We start from the raw sequence: 26,059 nt of genomic DNA, 5'->3' as shown, positions 1-26,059 counted from the left end.
TATTGAGCACATTTTTTGCAAATATACTGAATATTGTTTGTGCATTTTCCGCATACGATCTTTTTGCAATATAAACAATAATTATTACTTCTATTTTTTTTGCAATAATCCACTTGGCAACTTTTTCGCACTTCTGACGCTGAAGGTGACAGAAATGAAGCGTCTGATCTTTGGCAAATGTTGTCCTTGTTTTCTTCAGTTAATTCCTCGGCTAAACAAAATATGAATTCCTTTCTGGATATTTTCGATCTGGTACACTCTTTATATAGTATCCATGCGTTTATCGCTGCCAAATCCAAAATATCGAAAAAGACTTGAAGGGGCCATCGGAAACTCCTTGCTTTCACGCTATATTTGCGTGCCATTTGGTCAACGCCATACTTTGTTTTATTGTAAAAAGCAATGGTTTCTGGAACATGTTTATAATTATCTTCTATTCGTACACCTGTATGTTTGGTGCTTAGAAGGAGAACTTTTACTTTAGATTTACTTTTATACACAGTAAGTGTGCAGTTTTCTGATTTATATAAATTTGAGGAAAACAATGTCATCTTGTCCTTTTTTTTCTTGAGCATCGAGTTTCATCTTTCCCCATATAAGGGAAACCATTCAAAATATATTTTGTTTGGACGTCAACTGCTAACCAAAACTTAATGCCAAATTTATGAGGCTTATTCGGTATATATTGCGTAAACCTGCATCAGGCTTTCGTTGGAAATAATTGTTCATCTATTGAGATATTTTCATATGGCTTGTAACAGGCCTGGCTATTACTTATAAATCTGTTCCATATTTCGGATATCAGCGCAAATTTATCTGTTTGTAATCTTTCGGAGGCTTTCAATGATCTCGCTTCATATGCGCCCCGGGTATATAGAATTCCTAGAAAACTACGCAACTCAGCAACTGTGATTGTCCAGTCCTTTTTTAAAACTCGATGCGCCTCGGTTTCAGTGCAATCGTTTGCGTGTTCCATTATGTGTCTGTCAATTATTAATTCGAAAGCACTAGTTACATAACCCGACATAATATTTCTCTTAGCATAGCCATTAGGCCCTGCGATATCCTTGAATATCATACGAACGGGCGTCCTATCCCTAGATTCGCCTGCTTTCAGTTTTATGCACTATGTCCCGTCAATTGCAATTTCAATTTCACCTATTACATTTTGGGATATGCTTGGAATGCTTGTCCTTTCATCCTCGGAGTCAGAACTAAAAAGAATACGCATCCTTTTCTTGTTACGACACACTTTCAAGAAGTGTTCCTCTTCACTATCCGAAGATCCTTCTATCTCTCCACTTTCGATGTATTCAAAGCTTTCACTGTCAGCTTCGCTTTGGCCTAATTCATACTGATCTTCTTCGGAGGTATCCTGAGAACAATCTTCATTGATGTTGACATTTTGTCCAATATCTTATTATATTTCTTGAATTTGTTCATGATTGCTAGAAAAGGGGGATTGTTCAAAATAAGAAAATACTGTGCCCAAATTCAATTATCCTATTGTAAATACTTACAATAAGTGGAAACAATAATGGGAAAACTTTTGCACACTATCTTTGAAAAACGGATTGTTTATGAAATCAGCTATGCCGTCAATTTGAGGGGTCTTGTAGAGATAGATATACTACATACAGATTTCAAAAATTAGAAAGCCCAGGAAAAAATAATTTTGTGCATAAATTCTTTAGATGAAGTGATTAATTTACGATGCAAAATGGTTAAAATTGATGCTATGGTTTTTGAGATATTTCATTTCGAAGTTCAAAATCCGACAAATTGGCGGGTCGTGTTAATGTTATTATTATTTTTTTAGTGATAATTTAAAAAAAAGACGTTTTATTTATTAATAATTTATTTAAATGTGAAGCCCAATATTGTTCCTTGCAGACTTAATTTGAATAAATCGATTTTTTAAAGAAAAATGCGTATTTTCGTTTACCCGTCAATTTAACGGGTCGCGTAGAGATAGGTATATACGAAACGCCCGTAAACCTAGTGTTAAGGGGGTATTCTAGTCTACAAATGTAAAAATATTCCCAAAGTTTAGACATTCAAGAAAATGTCGTTAAAAGCATTTTTCAAAATTTCAATTATTTTATGAGTTACAGCTATTTTTGTGACGCGGCGTTTGCTCCGGTCCGACAGGAACAAATAAACAATAGACGGTAGGCACTGACCGAGTACCTAGGTATGAATACTCTCATAAAATCTTTATTGTATTTTATCCCTTTTTAATGTATTTTTAATGTATTTGTTCGAAGCACATCCACGCAGGAAAGCAGACAATTCAAATTTCCACTTTCCTCGCAGTATGTACCTTTAATGAAGGTTTTATACTCATATTAAGATTTTATGAGAGTATTCATACCTAAGTACTCGGTCAGTGCCTACCGTCTATTGTTTATTTGTTCCGTTGCAGCGGCCCTGTAGCATTCAACGTGTTAAATGACTATCGCCATCTACAGACAGGTTGTACAACGTACACGTATATATATAACCGTAATTGTGCGAGAACTCATGAGAATCTGCCAGTAATCGCTCGTCGACGTACGTACTTGTGAAAACGCGACTCTTAGAGAATTGCCAGTTACTATATACTAACTATACTGAACGTCGTGTAAATGGCGAAATATATACTACGACATTAGTGTAAAGTGAGACTTTTTTGTGCGGTGGAGTGTTTTATTGGTCCGTTAGTGCGATAAACTTTTCGTGTCACTGACGGACCAAGCGCGACGATATTGTTACGTTGTTTTTCGCAGTGAAGAACGACACGTCTTTGGAAGGATGGCGACCTGACCCCTTCCGAATAATGGAATACTGTGCACAACGGTACGTTTCCCCGTGTAAGCAGGTCGTATTTACCAAACTATAGATAATTATTTCTTAGGCATATTGAATTCATAATGTGCATCTGCACAGCAACTGCTTCTCTGAATTCCCTGAAGGTTACACAGTGTTATTAAAATAGTGTCACGCTTACAGCCGTCGTCATGACAAACTTTTTTCACCTTTCTTTGTACTTCATCGACAAGCATAATTTTGCGATATCAAATTTATGACCACGTGTTATTATTTGTAACATACGTAATTTCTTCAACCATAATCCATCGATGATTTGCGCTAGTATTTACATAGTCGAATTTTTCTAGAAGCTGTGTTTCATTATCCATAAAGAAACTGAGGAGGGAGAATGCTGTCAATGTAATTCTTAATATAGACATACCATAAGAAGTTTTATACATTTATTTTTGTTTCTTTTTTGTATTTCCTATTGGTCTTTTGTGAATTAAATATAGTATGCTTTAGGTATTTTCCAATGACATTTATTAATTTTGCATTTTTAAATAGGATTAATATTATGTTAATATTTAATGTACATATATCTTAACTTATTCTGATATATATTTATTTTGTTTCCAGATTGTCAGTTTGAGGTATACTTAGGTAATTGGTGCTATAAAACTTACAAGGTAAATTTTGTTATACAACAAAAAAATTTACAAAAAATATATATATATTTTATATCATTTCTTTGTAATTATATAAGTATTAAACATATTCCTTAATATTATTTATATGACAGTATATTAAGACTTGTACTTTCCATATACTGATCATCTTCTTTTATAATTTATATTAAGATGGCTGATGTTGATCCTGAAACTCTATTGGAATGGCTCAGTATGGGCCAAGGAGATGAAAGAGACATGCAGTTAATTGCTTTAGAGCAATTGTGCATGTTATTGCTCATGTCTGATAATGTTGATCGATGCTTTGAATGGTATGTTGAAAACATTCATAATGTTCATTATTTTAACTGAATAAAATATAATAAAATGTATTTTTATTTTAGCTGTCCTCCACGCACATTTCTTCCTGCATTATGTAGAATTTTTTTGGATGAACTTGCACCAGATAGTGTTTTAGAAGTGACAGCTAGAGCTATTACATATTACTTTGATCTTTCACCAGAATGTATACGCAGAGTAATAGCCATGGAAGGTGCTGTGAAAGCTATCTGCAATCGTTTATCTGGAGCTGGATTAGGTTCTAGAACTAGTAGGGACCTAGCTGAACAATGCATAAAGGTATTATATTATTTGATTGTTCTCAAATATAATATTAAAAAACATTCAACATATATGTTATTGTAGGCATTAGAACTTGTCTGTGCAAGGGAAGCTGGTGCTGTGCTTGAAGCTGGTGGCCTCCCTTGTGCTTTATGCTTTATTCGGGAGCATGGAGCTCTTGTTCACAGGGATACACTACATTCAGCAATGGCTGTGGTGACCCGTTTATGTGGGAAAGTAGAACCTCAAGATAAATCTTTGCCAGATTGTGTTGAAGCTTTATCAATGTTACTTAGACATGAAGATGCACATGTTGCTGATGGAGCACTCCGTTGTTTCGCATCATTGGCTGATAGATTTTCAAGAAGAAACACGGATCCTGCTCCATTAGCCTCCCATGGATTAGTTTCTGAACTTCTGTATAGGTATTATTTTATGATAAATCTTGTACAGATATTTATTTCAGAAGTATCAAGATAATCCTTTTATTTCTGTTTATCAATAGATTATCAAATGCAGCAGGGCCTGGTACATCAATAGCAACTACTTCTGGAAATCCAAAAACACCTCCACCATCTAGTACAGCTACAACACTTCCTACTCCTGAAGCGAATTCTTGCGCATCTGTTTCTACTATAATTAGTCTTCTATCAACCCTTTGCAGGGGATCACCATCTATAACTCATGACCTTTTACGTTCTGAACTACCAGATGCGATTGAAAAAGCCTTAAAAGGAGATGAACGATGTGCACTTGATTCCATGAGATTAGTTGATTTATTGTTAGTTTTACTATTCGAAGGAAGATCAGCATTAGGCCGCAATACAGGCGGTGGTCCATCCGGTCCCGTGTTACCACGATTTAGGCGCCCAGAAAGCGCTGGTGAAAAATCTCACAGACAGTTGATTGATTGCATTCGGTCAAAGGACACAGATGCGTTAATAGAAGCCATAGATTCTGGAGGCATTGGGGTTAATTTTATGGATGATGTTGGACAAACATTGCTTAATTGGGCATCCGCATTCGGAACTCAAGAAATGGTTGAATTCTTGTGTGATAGAGGAGCAGATGTTAATAAAGGTCAAAGATCGTCTAGTCTGCATTATGCTGCTTGTTTTGGAAGACCAGCTATTGCTAAAGTATTACTTAGACATGGGGCAAACCCTGATTTGCGAGATGAAGATGGGAAAACGCCATTGGATAAGGCTAGAGAACGTGTAGATGAAGGTCATAGAGAAGTTGCCGCTATATTACAATCTCCCGGAGAATGGATGTTGCCAAATCAAGAACATAGGAAACCAGAAACAGAAGCAGAATTCACAGAACCAAAAGGTGATCCTGAAATGGCTCCAGTATACTTGAAAAGATTATTGCCAGTATTCTGTGCAACATTTCAGTCATCTATGTTGCCAAGCATTAGGAAAGCCAGTTTAAGTTTAATCAGGAAAATGGTGCATTATATTCAACCAGAATTACTTATTGAAACATGTGGTTCTGATAGAATGGGAAGCTGTGGTGCTATGCTTGTAGAAGTAATTGCCAATGTACTGGACAATGAGGTAAACATACAATATTTTTTATATAAATTTATTTCTTCTTTTTTAGTTTATACAAACTTTTTAAGACCCTGCGAGATTGATATAAGATAGTATAATCAATGTTTTAAAATCTTTAGTATTCATGCAGGCAGACAGGCAGCAAAACAGACAATGCTAGTGATTTAGTTAAGATTGTTCACAGGAGCTTGAGATAAAAGCACCATCACCACCACCTCCGCCTCTCAAGCCGATAATTGGCCCAAAATTGCGTTGTCTCGCATCGCGCAAGTCTTCCAGTTCCCTGAACTACATTGTTGATAAGACGGTAACGTCTGTTGTATATTTGCCAGTCTCTAGTTGAAACGTCCTTTGTGCCCCTTACATGCTATTCGTAAATCCCACTTTTTACTGATCTCATTAATAATTATGCAAAGATTTCATTTACTATTAACATAATGTATTTATGACACAATTCGTATAAAGGGTGAGATCTAACAAATATGCGCATGTTTTATATTCCTTTGCTGAGAAAATTTTTTTTACATCGCATATAAATACCAAAAAGTGCCATGTGCATTAATATATAGAGTCAATGTGCAATTTGTTCTCTAGCATAAAATGTGATGTAAGAAGATCATTAAAGTACAAATTTTGTAAATAATAACAGTGAAGGACACGCAGATCTTTCAGTGAATGGCCAGTGAAATTGCTCTAAACAGGTGTTAATTATGATAGATTAGACACGAAGCTGGTTGTCCACTTCTATTGACTGTCTGCCTGCTGCTGATGGGATTAATGGGCATTTGCTTGTGATTTCAATGGATCGCGTAATCATTTTGCTCATAAATAAATTTGTGCTGTTATATTCGTGCCATACAAAGTATGACTGAATAAAAGGACTATAGATATGTTCTATAAGAAATTGTGCAGTATTTATTTTGTATTAAACTAAGAAAAAAAGGACCAGAAATCTTTGTTTGACTTAATTGGACTTTCAATATTTATAAAGGATTGTATTTACAACATCTTTATTTTAATCTTAATAGGAGGATGAGGATGGACACTTAGTGGTTTTGCAAATGATACAAGATTTGATGATAAAAGGCAAAGATGAATTTCTAGAACATTTTGCTCGTTTGGGAGTCTTTTCAAAAGTTGCTGCATTGGCTGGACCACAAGAGGCTGTTCCAGAACCAGAAGCAGAATCAAATCAATCTGAAGAACAAAGAATGGAAGATGCGAGAGAACTTTTAATTGGAAGAGCTTACCATTGGAGAGATTGGTGTATTTGTAGAGGTCGTGACTGCTTATATGTTTGGTCTGATGCAGCAGCTTTAGAACTATCAAATGGAAGTAATGGATGGTTTAGATTTATACTCGATGGAAAATTAGCAACAATGTATTCTAGCGGTAGTCCAGAAGGCGGGACAGATACATCAGGTGCGTTCTTCCCATTTTTAATATCGACACAAAATTCATCACCTATGTCTCGTCCATCTTGCCACTATCTTTCTTGTTGAAGTATTCTTTTCACCCTCACACACCCTTCGCGACAGATAAACTGACTCTGTTGGAACCACATTTTTATGTTATATCGTTTTCATTTGTGATTAACCTCCGCGAGGGGAATAGTTTAGTAAATAACTGGTTTTACTAACTGCCTACAGGAAAGGGGAGGAACACAGAGTCGCTTACCACTGAAGGTAGGTACACACATGTTCAACTTTCCTAGTTGTGCACGCTATCCTACCTTTTAATGTACATCATCAGTTGCATGGAAATTCCTTTATTTCTGCATGACTTAAACATTCTCTGCCACAACATTATTCGGTTCATTAAAAATCTTTACACCACTCGCAGTTTTACTAACTGTATCAATTACTAGAACATATACTTTGCAGAAAACCGTGGCGAGTTTTTGGAAAAATTACAAAGAGCGCGAAGTCAAGTTAAACCAAATTCTGTGAGTCAACCTGTACTTTCACGTCCTGGTACGACCCGCCTAGTGGTAGGAAATTGGGCATTATCTAGTAGAAAAGAGAGTGAATTATGCATACATAACAGCGATGGTCAACAACAAGCAACAATTTTACGAGAAGACTTACCAGGATTTATTTTTGAATCAAATCGTGGCACTAAGCATTCCTTTACAGCAGAAACAAGTTTGGGTAAGTATTCAGTTTTTATTTATTTATTTATACGAATAAATTAATATTAATGTTAATATTTAGTACTTTACTACAAAAAATAAATATTTTATTATCTTCTATTTTTAGGTCCAGAATTTGCAGCAGGTTGGGCTGGTAAAAGAGGAAAAAGATTGAGATCTAAAATTGAAGCTATTAAACAAAAAGTTAAAGTACAAGCTCAGGATATTTATGAATGTTATTTTAAGGCTGCTCAAGCCCAGCCACGTGGAGTAGTTGCTAAACTAGGAACAATTGTTAGTCAAATAGAAAAAGCTTGTCAAAAACAACAATCGGGAAATCGAGAGTGGCGCAATATACTACAAAGTGCACTGGAAGAACTTAAAGATTTATTAAACGAGGAAGGGAGAGTTTCTGCATACGAACTTCATTCTAGCGGGCTTGTGCAAACTTTACTTTCATTATTAGCAGCTCCACCAGGACCACAACCACCTACATTACGAGCAACAAAACTCAGGATGCAAAGAATAGCAGTATTTAAAAACTGTTTTCACTCAAAAGACGCTAATAAGGAGCATAATTCTGCTAAAATTCTAGTCCATAAATTGGTTTCAGTTTTAGAATCTATTGAAAAATTACCTGTTTACTTGTATGATACACCAGGTTCAGGTTATGGCTTACAAATTTTAACAAGAAGATTGCGTTTTCGACTGGAAAAGGCAACTGGCGAAAGTTCTTTAATTGATAGATCTGGTCGAAGTTTAAAAATGGAACCATTAAGTACTATACAACAATTAGAAAACCATTTATTAAAAATGGTAGCAAAGCAATGGCATGATCACGATAGGTCAACGTTTACATTTGTTAAGAAACTAAAAGATAGAAATAAGATAACTTTTAAATATCAATATGATTTCGATGAAAATGGATTGTTATATTGGATTGGTACAAATGCAAAAACTTGTACCGAATGGGTTAATCCCGGTCAATATGGTTTAGTCGTCGTTACATCGAGTAATGGAAGAAATCTTCCATATGGCCACCTTGAAGATATCTTAAGTCGAGATCCATCAGCATTAAATTGTCATACAAACGATGATAGGCGTGCATGGTTTTCGATTGATTTAGGAGTTTGGATTATTCCAAGCGCTTACACATTGAGGCACGCAAGAGGCTATGGTAGAAGTGCCTTGCGGAATTGGATGTTTCAAGCATCAAAGGATGGTATTATTTGGACAACATTATACGCTCATGTAGATGATTCATCATTGAATGAGCCTGGTAGTACAGCTAGTTGGACATTAGAACCACCAGCTGATGAAACACAGGGCTGGCGTCATTTAAGATTACAACAAATTGGAAAGAATGCTTCTGGTCAAACACATTATTTATCTGTATCTGGATTTGAAGTTTATGGAGAAGTTACTGGAGTTTGCGAAGATTTGGGACGTGCAGCTAGAGAAGCTGAAGCTGGAGTTCGAAAACAACGAAGATTAATTAAAGCTCAAGTTCTTCGTCATTTAGTCGCTGGCGCTAGAGTGGCTAGAGGTTTGGACTGGAAATGGAGAGATCAGGATGGTGTCCCACCTGGTATGTTTATAGCAAAATGAAATTTGTTGATCAAATGTTGTTTTTATTCAACTAGTATTTGAATCAATAGATTTTCTTTATTATTTCAGGCGAAGGCACAGTAACAGGGGAATTACACAATGGTTGGATAGATGTAACATGGGATCACGGTGGTTCTAATTCTTATAGAATGGGTGCAGAAGGAAAATACGACTTAAGATTAGTTGGTACCGGTCTTGATACGGATAGTGGAACAAAAAGTAAAAATGGTGGCGGAGTTTTAACAGGACGAAAATCCAGTAGTACTCCTAGTTTACCAGATTGTACTGATACTGCGATGCGTGGTTCAGTAGCTTCTACAGATCAAGCGGCAAGTGCGGATAATTTAGCAGTTAAGGTATAATTTAAAATATTTATCATTTTATATGTCATTTATATATAATGCGGAGCTGGAAAGAAGACTAGCGTAAAGAATGTGAGTCTGATTAGTTATTTTGTATAGACTCAACACAAACGTTAAGGTAATTAACATGTATTGGCTGAAAGCGTTACACATACAAATGCAATATAGCAACGCGTAACGTATCGTCTCGGTAGTTATCTTTCCAGTTTCGCGGTATACATGATTATATGCGTGTTTTAATTACATTTGACCTAAAGCATTAAGACATGCTACTATTAATTAGAGTAAAAAATAATTCGCCTAATCTAGTGCCAATTTTGTATTTATAATAAACAGCAAGCCGTTGAGTCGATAGCTGAAAATGTATTGTCGGTTGCTCGCGCTGAAGCGGTTGTTGCTGTAACCGGTGAAGGTGGGGCAAATTCAACAAGCGAATTGTCTGTTGTATTACATCCCAGGCCTGACACTACTGTGACAAGTGATCTGGCAACAATTGTTGAGAGTCTCGCCCTTAACACTGATTGTCCTGCCAATAGTAACAGCAATCGAGCATCTAGTAGTTCAAAACCATTTTTTGCAACTGTGCGAGGAAATAAGGTGTGACACCCACATCCTTATTAAGATAATTGTCTTATGTTTACAATTCATTTAAATTTAAAATATTTTTACAGCCAGGGTCAGGCCTATTGAGTCTTGAAGCTACTGAAGTGTTGGATCGTGTCAGAGAAGGAGCCGACAGATTACGCAATAATACTAATAGCTTTTTGAGTGGAGAATTACTTAGTTTAGTGCCTGTTAGAATCAGTGTGTCAGGTGAACTAGAAGAGAATTCATTAAGGATTAAATCTGTTCAGAGGCATCACTCCGGAATTACTGATGGTATGATAATTATTATTAATCTTAGTTTATATACCCCATTTTCTGTTTTTTTTTTTCTTTCTTTTTTATAAAATAACTGTGAAATAAAACAATGTAAAGATTCTAATCCTACGCTAAAGTTTCTATAACTCACTTATGAAGAAGTGTATTTTTTTGCTCCTTTTTTGTTATTTACAATCATGTTTCCTCTAAACTAGCTGCCAAAGAATGTAGTCGGGACAAAGAAGCTAGCTCATCTACACAAAATACGGCAGGTGGATGTCCTGTTGTTGTTACCAATCCTATGTCTGTGTCTGTTCCTAACCTTGCTTGTTCTGATGCTAACAATACTTTGGAACCAACAACTGCATCTGGTTTATTAGAAACCTTCACTGCAATGGCGCGAAGACGAACATTGGGTTTGTGTCTATGTATTGTTGCTTAATAGTATTTGCATATTAATAATTTAATTTTCTTAACTGTATTCTATATAATGCTTGTATTTTCTAATAAATTAGCTATATAAGTTACTAATAAAATTTTTTAGGTCCTACAGGTGGACAACATATTTCTTCCAATTCTAATGCTGGTTCAAATTCACGTGGACCTAATTCTGTATCGAGTTTAGTTCGACTTGCCTTGAGTCCTAATTTTCCCGGTGGTTTACTTAGTACTGCTCAAAGTTATCCAAGTTTAACCAGCAGTGGTCAAGTAGCTGGTAGTGGTGTTACGACAACGACTGGACCCGGCCTAGGACAAGCACTTACAATGTCATTGACTAGTACAAGTAGTGATAGTGAACAGGTAAAGCTTAGTATCCAAGAAATTATATAAAAAAATGTTTTTATTGTGAAATAATATTTATTATATATCATGAATATAGAATTTAAAATATAGTACATGATTCTATATAATGTAATAAGCAGTTATGGCTACAGGTTAGTCTTGAAGATTTTCTGGAATCTTGCGGAGGTATTGCAAGTTCCAGTGCTAGTGGAGGTAGAACAACAGGTGGACCAACTCTTTTGACTGAATTAGAAGACGATGAAGATGGCGTCCTTGAAGAAGAAGAAGACAATGATGAAAATGATCAAGAAGTACGTTAGGAAGGATTGTTTTGTTTTAATGTAGAGAAATGAATATTTATTTTTTGTGTCCTTTTTTTATAGGAAGATGATGAAGAAAATGAAGAAGAAGGAGAAGGTTGCGATGGTGATTATGAAGATGTAATGGTAAGTCGTAATCTTCTAGCAGCGTTTGTGGAAGAAGAGACTCCTCAAAATAGTAAGAGACGTGCGTGGGATGATGAGTTTGTTTTGAAACGGCAATTCTCTGCTCTGATTCCTGCCTTTGATCCACGGCCTGGACGAACTAATATTAATCAGGTTAATTGAGTAAAAAAGTTTAAGAGACTTAAATGATGATAATAATAATCATTTTGTTTATATTATGAAATATTTTATAGACCACTGATTTGGAGATTCCACCACCTGGTAGTGAAACTCAGTCAAATACACGCTCAGGCTCATTGCCAATGCCGAAACTTTCTTTGACACTAAAGGGACCAGGCCTTCCTGGGGTATCAGATGTTGAGCTAGCTCTTACAGAACCATACGCCAGCATTTTCCAACAAGTACAAGAATTAATGCAACTGACAGAATTGGGTAGTCGACAAGAAAAATTAAGAAGAATATGGGAACCAACTTACACGTAATATATTTATTCTTTAATGTATTATAAAAAATTAAATATTTACATACTACGTATAATAATAAATATATAATAATAATAATAAATATATAGTAAATATATAATCATAAGTAATAATAATAATAATAACAATAAATTACATACTATGCTTTTTTATAGTATAATATATAAAGAAGCAAAGGACGAAGAATCATCTGGAAGAGCAACACCAGTTGTTACGTTATATTCTCGTAATACAGCACAAAATTCTTCAGTATGTAGTGTAGAGGATGTATTGCAACTATTGAGGCATGTTTATGTATTAAGCACTACTCATGATGATGGTAAACACATCGATTATGAAGAACTTGAGGAATCAACATGTTGGGTTCATCCAGATGACTTTACTTCAAAGAAAATTACAAACAAGATAGTACAACAAATTCAAGATCCTTTAGCATTAGCTGCCGGGGCTCTACCAAATTGGTGTGAAGAACTAGCAAGAAGTTGTCCATTTTTATTACCATTTGAAACTAGACGATTGTACTTTAGTTGCACTGCCTTCGGAGCCTCGCGATCCATTGTGTGGCTTCAAACACAAAGGGATGCTGTTCTTGAAAGACAAAGAGCACCAGGTTTAAGCCCACGACGTGATGATATTCATGAGTTCCGCGTTGGGAGACTTAAACACGAAAGAGTTAGTGTACCTAGGGGAGAGAAACTATTAGACTGGGCAGAACAAGTAATGAAGGTAAGTTAATAATTCAATAATTAAATTTAATGTTTATAGTATAATATATTATTTCTATTAGAAGAAAAGATAGAAAAACTGTATTGTATCATAGGTATAAGTATATGTATTATAGATATATTATGTATATAATAGGTACATGCAAGTCGGAAGAGCATACTAGAAGTGGAATTTGTGGGCGAAGAAGGAACTGGTCTTGGACCAACATTAGAGTTTTTTGCACTAGTTGCTGCAGAATTACAACGTAAGGACTTAGGTTTGTGGTTATGTGATGATGAAAACTCGCCTGATACGGATCAATCTCGAGTTTCTGGAGATCAGGTTCGACCTCCTGGATATTATGTAACTCGACAGAGTGGACTGTTTCCTGCTCCTTTACCACAAGATTCTGCAGCTTGTGATCGTGCTATTCGATATTTCTGGTTTTTGGGCGTGTTCTTGGCAAAAGTTTTGCAGGATAATAGATTAGTAGATTTACCATTATCCCGTCCTTTCCTAAAATTAATGTGTCACGGAGACATCACAAACAATGTAAATGAAAAGATTGGTCTTAGTGGTGTAACACAAGAAAGTATATCTTCAAGTATGTCGAGTAGCTTTATATCCGAAGAGGGTGAAGCAGATACAGCATACTCTTCGTTAGAACCACTTTCTTGGTATACTGGATTACTGGATATTGAAGATCTAGTACTTGTCGATCCAGTAAGAGGTGAATTCTTGAAAGAGGTACAAACGGCAATTGCCAAACGTGATAGAACGCTTTCCGATGGTCGTAATTCTACCGATGAAGAAACGACATTAAATATTACTCATTCATCCGGAATGTCAGTGCCTATTGAAGATTTGTCTTTAACTATGACATATTCTCCAAGTTCCAAAATCTTTGCATATAATCAGGTAGAATTAATAGAAGGAGGTGCGGAGATTTCAGTTACTATGGAAAATGCAAGAGAATACGCTGAGACGACAATTAATTTCTGTCTTGATCGAGGAATTTCAAGACAACTAGAATCGTTTAAATCTGGTTTTTCAAAAGTCTTCCCAATGGAAAAACTTCATGCTTTCAGTCCGGAAGAAGTAAGGGCTATGCTTTGTGGAGAACAAAATCCACAATGGACCAGAGAGGACCTGCTAAATTATACTGAGCCAAAACTAGGTTACACAAGAGAAAGGTAAGGATATTCGAAATATATGTAGATAACTAACTATTGCACAATTTAATTTACTAAATAGAATATACTTTTTTACTGTTTCAGTCCTGGTTTCCAAAGATTTGTCAATGTTCTACTTTCATTGACTGGTCCTGAAAGAAAGGCTTTCTTACAATTTGCTACTGGATGTTCAGCTTTACCTCCTGGGGGATTATGTAATTTACATCCTAGATTGACTGTTGTGCGGAAAGTAGATGCTGGTTCAGGTGGTTATCCCTCTGTTAACACCTGTGTTCATTATTTAAAATTACCAGAATATCCTACTGAAGAAATACTTAAAGAAAGACTCTTGGCAGCAACTAGAGAGAGAGGATTTCACTTAAATTAATCTCGTTTCTGCTTAGGCAAGGAACTGCTACGATAACGTAGTAAAAAATATTCGCTCTTAAAATAAGCGAATGGAACTTTGCTCCACAGATTATATTGTGTAATCTATACGCAAAAATCGAGTTTGGTCTTGATGTTATTTACAAAGAACTAAAACAATTGTTCAATAAGAATCAGTACAGGTTTACAAAAACAATTTAGTGCATCCTGGAACGGAAATATTTACGATATCCAAAATTATTTAAAAGAAATTAATAAGAATTCATAATGTATCATAAATATTTAAATATTTAATGTTATTTGTTGATATGTTTAAATTTGTCTATTTTGATAAATATCTATAATTTAACAGATAACAAATTATTTCTTTATTATTTTATGTTATGCGTTTAAGTTGTATTGTTTGAACTGATATTAGTCTCTTATAGAGTAAGCTGATCTTTAAATTAATATTGTGATATGCACTGCAGTATGATATCAAATGCTTATTTAATGTAAAAAGTTAACTTACAGTTTAATAACATAGGTCATCCGTTCCAGGTATTGGCTACAACTATATTATAAATTTTGCTCGGATACAATATAAATTGTATTTTCTCAAGAAATGTAATTTATGCGAGTGTTTTCAAGTATATTTGCTATTTTTGTGGAACAAAAATTTTACAGTTCCTCATTTTAAAACGAATGTTCGTATTGTCTTCTTTATGGAATATTGTCGTGTTTGGAAAGTAATTCATATGTAAAAAAGAAAAGGGGCTATCTTTAATGAAAGTTTTATTTTCTTTATCAGAATGCCTCTCACATATATGTATACAGCGTTATAAAAACGTATAAGATGTGAATCAAAATTGACTTGTGCAAAGTGCTAAGTTTTTATCAATCACAATGAAAACGATGTTTTTTAGCATCTAGACCAATTTTCACAGCTTCAAATATTTGTTCTTTTAACTAAATATCAATGCATCACCATGTTTATAAAGACGCGCGAGTGTCTAAATATAATACACGAAAAAGAAGATATAAGAAGTTTGAAAGCATTTTGATGAAAATGTTATAAAGACTTGGCAAGCTGAGCACTCTGCATCTTTGTACAATATGCTACTTAATGCTCATTCAATAATTATAATTATAGGCGGAAGTCAGTATACTTGTAATAATAGTGTCTAGAAGAAGATATAAAAATAATATAAATGTGAAAAGATTGATTAATGATATCGATATAAAGAATAGTTACTATTACTGTAATATAAATTATTATTGATTCTTGGGGAAAGAATAAAAGAAAAAAAACGTTATAAAGTATAATATGTTTTTCAATATGATTTGTTATGTTTTATACAGTTTATGAATATAAACATATATATTTAACAATTCCTGTACTAGTTAGGAAAAATGTATAGATATCTCATTAGATCCCACATCATGTATCATCAATATATACTACTAACATATTGTGTCTTAAAACCATGAATTTCATACGGCCATAACCATAGTATATTACATATCACAATTTATGTCATTAAACATTTTTATTTTATTCTTTATAATTTTGCTGAAAAAAGTAAGTCACTCTCAGTATCATACTTTACTGATCTTAGTCACTTTTTATGTAGCACATTATTTGCTTCTGTACGTTCCTCTTCTAATTCTTTGGATGTAATATTTAATTTTGATTTAGCAAAGTCACTGATTGGAAGTCCCTGAAAAGAATCAGTGTAAGTAATTGTTTTGTTTCCAAAGTATGTATAAATATAAAAGGTGATATAAAAATATATTTACTTGAACAATTTTGTATTGTCCATTTTCTATAGTAACTGGGAAAGAGAACACAACATCTCTTGGAATTCCATAACTGCCATCAGACAACACCCCCATGCTAACCCATTCTCCTGGTTTGGTACCCAACCACCAATCTCTCATGTGGTCTCCAGCTGCTTTGGCAGCTGACATTGCAGATGACATTTTTCTAGCAGCTATCACAGCTGCACCACGTTTCTGAATTGTTTCCACGAAAGTAGTATTTAACCAGTTATCATTGTTTATGGCTGAAGGCACTGACTTAGTGGAACCTTGAAGGGTTACAGTAGCATGAGCTGCATCAGGATATTGAGTTGAACTGTGATTGCCCCAGATAATAACATTTTTTACTTTATCAACCTGTTTAGAAATATTAAATTAAAATTCATTTACTTTTCAGGTAGAAGTATATTTATGCTTAATATAACGTTGAAACTAATTACCTGTACATTTAGTTGTGCTGCTAAAGCTGCTTGAGCACGATTTTGATCCAATCTAGTCATAGCAGTAAAATTTTGCTTTGGAATAGAAGGTGCATAATGAGAACAAATTAAGGCATTTGTGTTAGCAGGATTGCCAACCACTAAGACCTTAACATCTTTTCGAGCATGTTTGTCTAGAGCTTCTCCTTGAACTTTAAAAATTTCTACATTAGCAGCTAGGAGATCTTTTCTCTCCATTCCTTCCTTTCGGGGCATTGCTCCAACAAGAAAGGCAGCAGCTACATTTTTGAAGGCTACATTTGGATCAGCTGTAGGAACAACTTCTACAAGTAAAAAGTTCATACAGTAAATAAAATATAAAAAAGGATATATTTGTGTATACATATATAATGCATTTTTATTAAAATAAGAAAATGACTTAAAAATATGATTTAGTTGCTTACATAACACTGATGTTATGTTTTCTGTCCATGTTATGTAATGTTTTCTGTCCATAATTACATTATAAATTATATGATCTTATGAATTTATATGTTCTTATTTATCATATACAATGAATCGTGAGAAAGAAATCTTATAAATTTACTTTTGTATCATAATCTTGTGATTTATATATTCTATATATTATTTTTATATTTTTATTAATATATAATTTTGTGGATTCTATTTATCGGACGTACAACAATTTTCCTAAGACATTCAATTAAAGAATATCTATATATTTTTTCTAATATGCTTTACATTCTTATATTCTTAATAATTCCTTAATCATAAATTTATATTTATTAAATTTATATAATTTTACCTTTCAGAAGTGGAAGAGCTAAGTCTTCTAATTCCATAACTACTCCATCCAATACTTTCATCATAACAGGAATATCTAATAAACGAAGATTTATTGGTTGATTTGGACCAAAAACTGAACCAGCAGCAAGCTGGTACAATAAAGAATATGCAATTTGCCCTGCAGCTCCCGTAACCACCACATTTATTGGCTCGCTCTAAGAAATTTAAGAAAACATAAATTATTCGCATGGATACATATTTTTAAAAATTTAACTAATAATATTTTCAATTTCCAATTGTAAATATAATAATAAGTTTCTATATATTATTTCATTTTGAACTCTTATATCATTATTAAATAATAGTTCCCTTAATACAGGTGGTTTCATTCAGTATAGCATGTTACAATAATTGATAAATAGTAAATTGAAAGCAGTGATGCTTTGAAAACTTGTTGAAGGTCGAATGTAGGTTAAGCAATTATGTTACATAGAATATTAAGTTATAAAACATCTTCCATTACTTTTACAATATAAAACAATTAACATATTTCTTAAGACTTACCATCTTTTATGCTGATTTCCTATAACAATATCGTTCTCAAATGACAGAACTGAAGATACTTATCGAACTCTCCAGGACTGATTGAGGTCAATTAAAACGATTGGTGTAATGACGACTGAACTGGAAGATAGATTTCAATTCAACTGATAGTACTGGAGGCCAAGCATTCTAATTATGTTGTTCCATATTTCAATCGATAAGAACGTTACAGTATTTAATTTATAAATTATATAATGTATATAAAAAAGACGCAATCTTTTACATGATTAATATAACATTATTATCCAAAAATGTTAATATTTTATGAGAAATAATATACAAACTAAATTCTCGCTGCTTTCTCCGTATATGTGAATATACTTAGGGCTTTGTGTGTGCTTAGTAAATTAGAGACCTATTAATAAGAAATGTGGAATAAACATTTATTTTCGTTTTATTTCAATGTCACACTTCATATGTAAAATTTTGTTGCATAATATTTACAGGTATCACGTAGAAGTTCAAAAATTTATTTCAGCACAGTATCCAATCGGAATTTAATATACGTTGCTGCCATCTATTTAACAGTATTACAGAGTCAATAATCTATTTAAGTTAGTGGCGTGAGTTCCCCATCTAAATACTGGGTATACACAGATACCATGGTATATAATTTCAACATGATATTGGAATTTTATACTTGAATTTTTATATCTTTCATTTAAAAATTTAGTTTTGATTAATTGCAAATCTACATACATTGATATGCACATATATATTAAGAGTTACTACTTTATTTGACCAAGATATTTTTACCGAAGCAGAATGTTAAATATATATTTATTCATTGAGGTGATGTTATCGATGACATGAACAAGAAAATGTTGGCTGCTATGACAACTTAAAATTTCAACATCTGCTACGCTCATGGAATAGTAGCACTGTATAGTCAAGTATAGTGTATAGTGGATCGTGTCGTGAAGAATAAGAGAGATTAGATAAGTGCGGAGGTTACTCCGATTTTTCCTAATTTCGAACATGCTAATTCAAAGATTAAGTTGACAACAATTTGATAATTAATGTCTAGCTAAGTTTACATCATAATCTACTTTGCGTATATGTACAGATCATAATTTTTATTGTCATTATAGATTATTTTTTCTCTTGTGTTGTATTTAATTTTTTTGTTAATTTGTATTCTCGTAATACGCATTGTAGAAAATACTTGGTAACAATATGAAGTTACACACAGATGTATATGACAAATTATATTTGTGAGTATCATTCTTACATGCTGTTTTAGTGAAATTAAGTGATTAATAGTTAATAGTTAATAGTTAATAATAATTAATAGTTAATAGTTAGTCAGAGTCAAGGATCGTGTGGTGACTCCTTAACTATATTGATAATCGATTGTTTTTTCAGATACGTAACGCCCGAAAAGTTTTATGTAGAACCTATTGGAACTAAAGTGTTGCTTGTAGTTGATAGAGTGAGTCAGCAAATTTATATGCAAGGTAATTAATGACATGTAGATTGCATTTGATATTATTGTAAGATAAATTTCCTAAGCACTTCATTCATATTTCAGCTGGTACAGCTAGTCAAATTCCATCAACTGCAAGTCGTAGAAAGATATGGGGTATAGTAGGAACTATAAGACTATTAGCGTGTCGATATCTTATAGTGATAACAGATGCTGCAGAAGTTGGAACAATAGCTGGTCATCAGATTTTTAAACTAGTTTCGACAGATGTTATACCCTATACTAAATCTTCATTACATCTTAGTGAAAAACAAGTCCAAAACAATTCAACATATGTAGAAATGATTAAATCTGTATTAAATACACCTTATTTTTATTTTAGTTACACATACGATCTCAGTCATACAATGCAAAGACTTCAAAACACCCCTCCTGAATTTTTACAGGTTATCATTATTTTTATCACTTTTATCACTCTATATTGTTGTTGCTGTTTGATGATGGATTATGTCTTTTCCTATCAAACAGATGCCACTTCATGACAGGGCAGACATTAGATTTGTATGGAATGCTTATCTCCTGCAAGACTTAACATCAAGGCCTGAGCAATATAAATTTTGTCTGCCTATTATTCATGGATGTATCCTTGCAAGCAAAAGAAAAGAAAAGAATACACTATATAGATATATACATACACACATATATATCTTCCTTAATGTTGTATTCTTTAGTTGTATCATTAAATACTATTACTGTAACTGGTAGTACATCATTTAATTTGGGCATAGTATCTAGACGAAGTGTGCATCGTGCAGGAACAAGGTTGTTTTCACGTGGCATAGACACTACTGGTAATGTTTCTAATTACGTAGAAACAGAGCAACTAGTTGAATTTAATGGACATCGCATGTCTTTTGTACAAACGCGAGGGTCTATTCCTTTATTCTGGTATCAGGCACCAAATTTGAAATATAAACCTAAACCTCAATTGAGTACTCACGAGGATCATCAAACTGCCTGTGCACGGCATTTTGAAACTCAAATATTTCATTATGGGAAGCAAATATTGATAAATTTAGTAAGTTGATAAACAGAATTGGAGGAAATTAAATTTTTATCACGGCTACTCTAATTCCAGTATCGTAATTTTAATACAGATTGATCAACGTGGTCCAGAAGCTGTACTTGAAAAAGCGTACGGCAATGTAGTACAACGAATTAATAATCAGAACGTTCGGTACGAAAGTTTTGATTTTCATGCTGAATGTAGAAGATTGAGATGGGACCGGTTAAATGTATTACTCGATCGATTAGCTCCCGAATTAGAACAGATGGGTTACTTTTTATTGTTGGAAGATGGAACACTGTTATCGGCGCAAGACGGCGTTTTCCGTACCAATTGCATCGATTGTCTTGATAGAACTAACGTTGTTCAAAGTATGATTGCAAAGAAAGTTCTTAATGATGTGTTACCAAGGTTGCAGGTCCTTAGAAAGATTGAAGATCATCCTAGCGTCGAAGAACAATTCAAACGGGTAGGAGTATAACTTTAATTGTGCTCTTTTTTCTATTTCAAATTTCTTATTTCACATAAAACTTTAACACATTGGTTTTAGATTTGGACTGACAATGCAGACGTTATAAGTGTTCAATACTCAGGTACTGGTGCATTGAAGACAGATTTTACTCGAACTGGAAAACGAACTAAATTGGGCGCAATCAGAGATGGTTTGAATTCTTTAACAAGATACTATAAAAATAATTTCACCGACGGTTATAGACAAGTATGTAACTCTTTTTTCTCAAAGATTTCTCGTTATTGTTTGTATATGATAAGTTACAATATATTCATTTAACAGGACTCATTGGACTTATTCTTGGGTCGCTACATTGTACAAGATGGTGAATGTACGTTACTTCAATGTCCTTTGGAATCGGAAAGGAATTGGCGTTATGCTACGTTCCCTTTGGTACTCCTTGTTGCATCATCCATGTTGGTTGCTCACGTAATTTTGCCTTCGAGATATACTACTGAAATTTTGTTGTATATGCTATTTTGGGGTGCTATGGTAGCTGGTACATTTGCAACTATTATCCATCACGGCAAACAATACGTGGATAAACCTAAGCTACTTTAAAAAATTTTTTAGGTTCAGGTAGCATATATTATATAATATTTCTAAGCTGAGAAGCGTTACAAATTTCTCGTTATTTTTCACCATCTAAGTTTTTATTAAATTTTCGCATCATAAAGTATTAACGTTCGTTTGAAAAAGCTACAGGCCAATCCAATATTTAGATTTGTAAAATCTAACTTTACGCATGTATTCTCGCATTTTTATGTTCCAGAAATCGTAGTTCTAATATTACAAATGAGGTAAATGTAGTGAATTGGGGCAAATGTGTTCTTATTGATGTACATATATATATATATATATATATATATATATATATATATATATATATATATATATAAATTAAGAGTGTAGTTGATATTTCTAATTGAGATATTGTTAATGCTCTCGCATTTTCAAGTAGAATAAGGTGTAAGGAATACTACTCATTCCTTCTTCATTTAGTTTGGCACGTTTTAAAAAATGTAGTAAAGTATTGTAAAGAGTTTTTTGAGCAACATTTTCTCGTATATAAAATCAATTCGCATATAGCATTTAATATCTACCGTCCATAGATTACCTGCAATATACACTATTTGAAATTCTGTTTATTGCAGGTGCCTGACGGCATGTAATATATATGCATTTGCAATGTAAGCAAAATCGGAACGAAGTTAGTAATAAATTAATACATCTTTTAATGAAAAAAACAGGTTTTAACAAGTAATACAATTTTAATGATTGTTCATAATGTGTAAATGCACATTACACCACAATCCCTAGTTAAAAGAACGGATTGCATTCTAAGACATACAGTGTTATGTATTCTGACAATTTAGTAGGCAATATCGAACCAAAGTATGTAATGTTTATAAGATTGTAATGTATCATAGGACTGTAATAATTATCAGTTACAATTTCATATAGTCATTCTAATTATGATAAAAGATTGGGGGATATTCTGGTAAAAGAATATTTTTTAATATTTAGAAACTAATTTTCATAGTAAGGTATCTATCCAGTTAATATCTTTGATCTGTTATGCGTTAATAAATTAGTTTTTCTCTTGAAAGTACGTGTGACGTATTCTTATCGCTGTAATGGGGATAGATAAGAATAGTTGCATCGATTTTCATTGTAATTCCATTTATTATTTTAATGATAAATGATTTTGGAATACAAATGTTGATTTATTAATTAAACATCCAACGTTTCTCAGTCTATCTATTATATAAATTCAGCAGCAATTAGGGAATTGTTATTTACCTTGAGGTAGAGGCGTCTCGTATTTGCTTTGGTGTTCAATCTACATGTTTCCCTACACGAAGCACGAGTAAACTCTAACCATTGTATGAAATCCATTCAGTTTGCTTAGTAAAGAGCATAGGGAAAATAGATTAAACAGATATTTTCAGTTCTTTATTTTTATTACATTTATAACGTCACAAGTTTCTTGTTAAATTTTCATTATGAGAAAGTTCGTAATTTTAAAAATTAAATCAATGCTTATTTTGAAAAACAAACAGTATCTTATACAACTTCTAATACCGCATTGTCTGTGTATAGACGGCACTTTTCTACTTACGGTATCATAAGAGTGCATTCTGAAAGCCAGGAACCTTTTAAAGGATCATCAAGGACTGTTAACTTTCCTGTACTTCTTCATCCGTATAAATTGACGATATATAGAATAACATGTACTTTCAGAAAGCATAATTAATTTAGCAGTCGAGATGGTTACCTAAATAGGTAGAATTGCTGCCCTATTGCTCGCGGTCAGATTCGTGATACGTGTTAGTTTAGGGAATCGGTGAGAGGCTCTAGGAGTTCATCGTATCGAAATGTAGGACGATCCTTGACAGCACGTTTATTTATTTTCTTGTATTTAATCAAGGGAAGGGGACACTTGCCACCAACAGACTTTCTCCGATTAACACGAATCCTATGAATTTATTTTGCAACTTCCATCAATACAAGCCGAATATTTATGAAATACACGATCGACTGTAGCCAGACGTGGTAAACAGACGGTACACTTGATTATACGATTTTCTGAGTATCTTTTAAAGCTAATGGCGGGTCGGCCGCGCGTCCGTCGGCTTCTCGTTTATTCCTATTGACAGAGACGGAGGGAAGAAAAACAGGCGGGCGACGTCATTTCCGAACCGAGGTGAAACTTTCCGTGGCTTTGAGCCTTTGACAAACGGTCGCTCGTAATTGGATTCGTTTTATAAAGTTCCAACGAAACGTGCAGCTTTCTGCTATTAATTGGAGATGGTAAGCGGCGCGCTCCTACAACGATGAGAAGAGTGTGGACTCGAGGTCGACGAGGGTGATTAATTTGATTCAATTACAAACCGACGACAGATCCAGGGCATCGATTTTATTACCATTTCTCCTCTTCTCTCGCAGCCACGAAATCTTCGTGTTCGATGCCCGACGAAGAAAGAAGACTATCCCCGACGATGGGGATGAGGTTCACTTTGTGTTCACTGTTCGTTTGATGTTCCAATTTTCTCTTTTTGTATCTGATAAAACCGATTATCGTCATTGGAGGTCGAGTATTATTCATTGCTGTCACACACGCGGTGTAAATTGCAAACAGTATTTTATATCCACTTTTTTTTGTAGGGTCATCTCAGGCGTTCGAGTGGGTGTCGAGATAAAACGAAATTCACGAATAATTTATCGGGTGAAAAGGAGAAATTCGTCTCTTTGGTCAATTTTATCTAAAATCGAGTGGAATACCGAAAATCTGGTTGCGCGTTTAAAATTAACGAAATCGCCGAAGGTATTCGTGTTTCATGGCAGAGATGAAAAGCGGAGAGAGAGATGGAGAGAATTTCCTAGTAACAGCGGAGGTGTAGGGGTGTAGTCATTGCTCGGTTTTACACCTACTCGCACGCGTGGCTGTAGACCGTTCACCGGTTTGCATCCGTGGAAAACGCGGCTACCCGCCATTATACGTGCTTCACGCCCCTCGAGTGGAAAGCGATCTGATAGCGGATTTTTATAGCGCGCCAAGAGAGCTTTTCAACGCCACGTGATCTATTCTTTTACACCGATGGAAATTTTTTCGAGAAATGCACTTTCCAGGCGAGTCATCGTTTTTGTTGGCGTAATCGTCCAATTCCATTTCCATTTCTTTTACGTGGTAGCCAGCACTAGCTCATTTTCTCCTTTAGAAATCCTTTCTTCCGAGCATTAAATATTCAATGATACTCTGACACCATGTTAAACCATAACATTAAGCAAATACGAGAGACACGAGCAATTTCCACCTTCGGCAAACACGCGATACAAGGACATTGTACGATCCTTGGGGAGACTAGACCCCGTGTAGCGATCTCTCTGTCATCCAGGTAGCTTGGTGGTTTCTGTAAATCTCGCTTTTGTGCCGAGCAATTTGCTGGCTCGAACGTTTTGTGCGTCGTTTACAGTTTACGCGGCGATTTCCCGATTGGGCAAATCGCTGGTAGCACACCTAGAGTGGCTGCCGCGTGCAACCGTGGTCTCTGCCCGCGCGTGTACAACCCGCGTACATGTAGGATCGCGAGGGTATGCTGTGTACGTACGTCGGTTACGTAGCTACTTACGGTAGCTTCCGTGATACATGGAGGTCGCACCTAAATTTCCCCTGGGAGTCATACGTCTCTTCGGCCTCTCGGCAACCCTCTCTATTTTCCTGTGTTTCTAGCCTCCTCTTTTTCTCTCTCGCTCGATCTTCGTGACGATTTTCTCTTCCTCCTTTTGCATCTTTCCTTCTCCAACAGCGATCTTGCCTTTCGTTTTTTCCCTTCTCTCTCCTGAGCGCATAACTCTCGAACGTTTACCGAGAACCAAAGATCAAACGTTGGGCCTGGTTGTGGAGAAAAAAGAAGCGCTTTCTTGGTTCGCGACCAGCCGTATACATTAAAATAATTGAACGGGAACAGATTCCGTCTGGGTGTCGTTACGATTCCTCTCTACTTCCTATTTAAATTTCTTTCCTCTCGTCTGCCAAATCCGCAGATACCACGCGATTTCATTACAAGCGATCGTTACAAGATTTCCTCTTTGATTTTCCGTCCATTTTCCCAATAAGATGGAAGATTTTCAATTACAAGAGTAGTAGGAGTAAAATTGTGAGTAAATTGATAATTCGATCGATGCCTATTTCAACATATTCGCGGGTAATTTTACAAAAATGTTTAAATAGAAAGCCACGGGCTCCAGTAATTAAGACAACGACATAAATATACATTCAAATATTATCTTCAGAGTTACCAATAATGTAATTGGTCTACGTGATTACGTTTGAACCACGAGAAAATATTAG

At 34.5% G+C, this 26,059-nt stretch overlaps 3 protein-coding genes across 8 annotated transcripts; 2 read left to right on the top strand and 1 right to left on the bottom strand.

Moving 5' to 3' along the window:
• Positions 1-2,532: 2,532 nt before the first annotated feature.
• On the top strand, positions 2,533-16,119 carry LOC100648856 (E3 ubiquitin-protein ligase HECTD1). 5 transcript variants are annotated; one of them, XM_048405194.1, is made up of 21 exons: positions 2,534-2,838; positions 3,430-3,479; positions 3,651-3,790; positions 3,863-4,097; positions 4,164-4,504; positions 4,585-5,638; positions 6,664-7,057; positions 7,285-7,320; positions 7,519-7,785; positions 7,894-9,354; positions 9,444-9,730; positions 10,073-10,333; positions 10,408-10,615; positions 10,813-11,013; positions 11,142-11,398; positions 11,533-11,691; positions 11,764-11,979; positions 12,060-12,304; positions 12,464-13,034; positions 13,170-14,206; positions 14,291-16,119. In XM_048405194.1, exons 3-21 carry the CDS (start codon positions 3,651-3,653, stop codon positions 14,571-14,573), a joined length of 7,653 nt encoding a protein of 2,550 aa, XP_048261151.1. In that variant the 5' UTR covers positions 2,534-2,838; positions 3,430-3,479; the 3' UTR covers positions 14,574-16,119. The 5 variants fall into 5 exon arrangements, with proteins under 5 accessions (XP_048261153.1, XP_048261152.1, XP_048261151.1 ...); XM_048405193.1 differs by having other exon boundaries at positions 11,521-11,691; XM_048405196.1 differs by lacking the exon at positions 10,073-10,333 and having other exon boundaries at positions 2,533-2,838; positions 11,521-11,691.
• LOC100649206 (malate dehydrogenase, cytoplasmic) lies at positions 15,868-18,578 on the bottom strand. Of its 2 annotated transcripts, XM_012307958.2 has the most exons (6): positions 18,486-18,578; positions 18,163-18,282; positions 17,618-17,813; positions 16,813-17,135; positions 16,352-16,729; positions 15,868-16,272 (listed from the first exon to the last, which is right to left on the bottom strand). In XM_012307958.2, the coding sequence occupies exons 2-6, from the start codon at positions 18,163-18,165 to the stop codon at positions 16,171-16,173; spliced, it is 1,002 nt and encodes a 333-aa protein (XP_012163348.1). In that variant the 5' UTR covers positions 18,166-18,282; positions 18,486-18,578; the 3' UTR covers positions 15,868-16,170. The 2 variants fall into 2 exon arrangements, with proteins under 2 accessions (XP_012163348.1, XP_003394978.1); XM_003394930.4 differs by lacking the exon at positions 18,486-18,578 and having other exon boundaries at positions 18,163-18,389.
• Positions 18,579-18,759: 181 nt separating this feature from the next.
• On the top strand, positions 18,760-22,943 carry LOC100648971 (phosphatidylinositol-3-phosphatase SAC1). Its single transcript, XM_003394928.4, has 8 exons — positions 18,760-19,415; positions 19,567-19,658; positions 19,733-20,073; positions 20,156-20,267; positions 20,359-20,705; positions 20,785-21,162; positions 21,244-21,411; positions 21,487-22,943. Exons 1-8 carry the CDS (start codon positions 19,378-19,380, stop codon positions 21,763-21,765), a joined length of 1,755 nt encoding a protein of 584 aa, XP_003394976.1. The 5' UTR covers positions 18,760-19,377; the 3' UTR covers positions 21,766-22,943.
• Positions 22,944-26,059: the final 3,116 nt, after the last annotated feature.

This window comes from Bombus terrestris, chromosome 4 (assembly GCF_910591885.1).
Source record: "Bombus terrestris chromosome 4, iyBomTerr1.2, whole genome shotgun sequence".
Classification (NCBI taxonomy): domain Eukaryota; kingdom Metazoa; phylum Arthropoda; class Insecta; order Hymenoptera; family Apidae; genus Bombus; species Bombus terrestris.
Note: the sequence above shows the minus strand (reverse complement) of the source record. Positions and strands in the feature narration are given on the sequence as shown.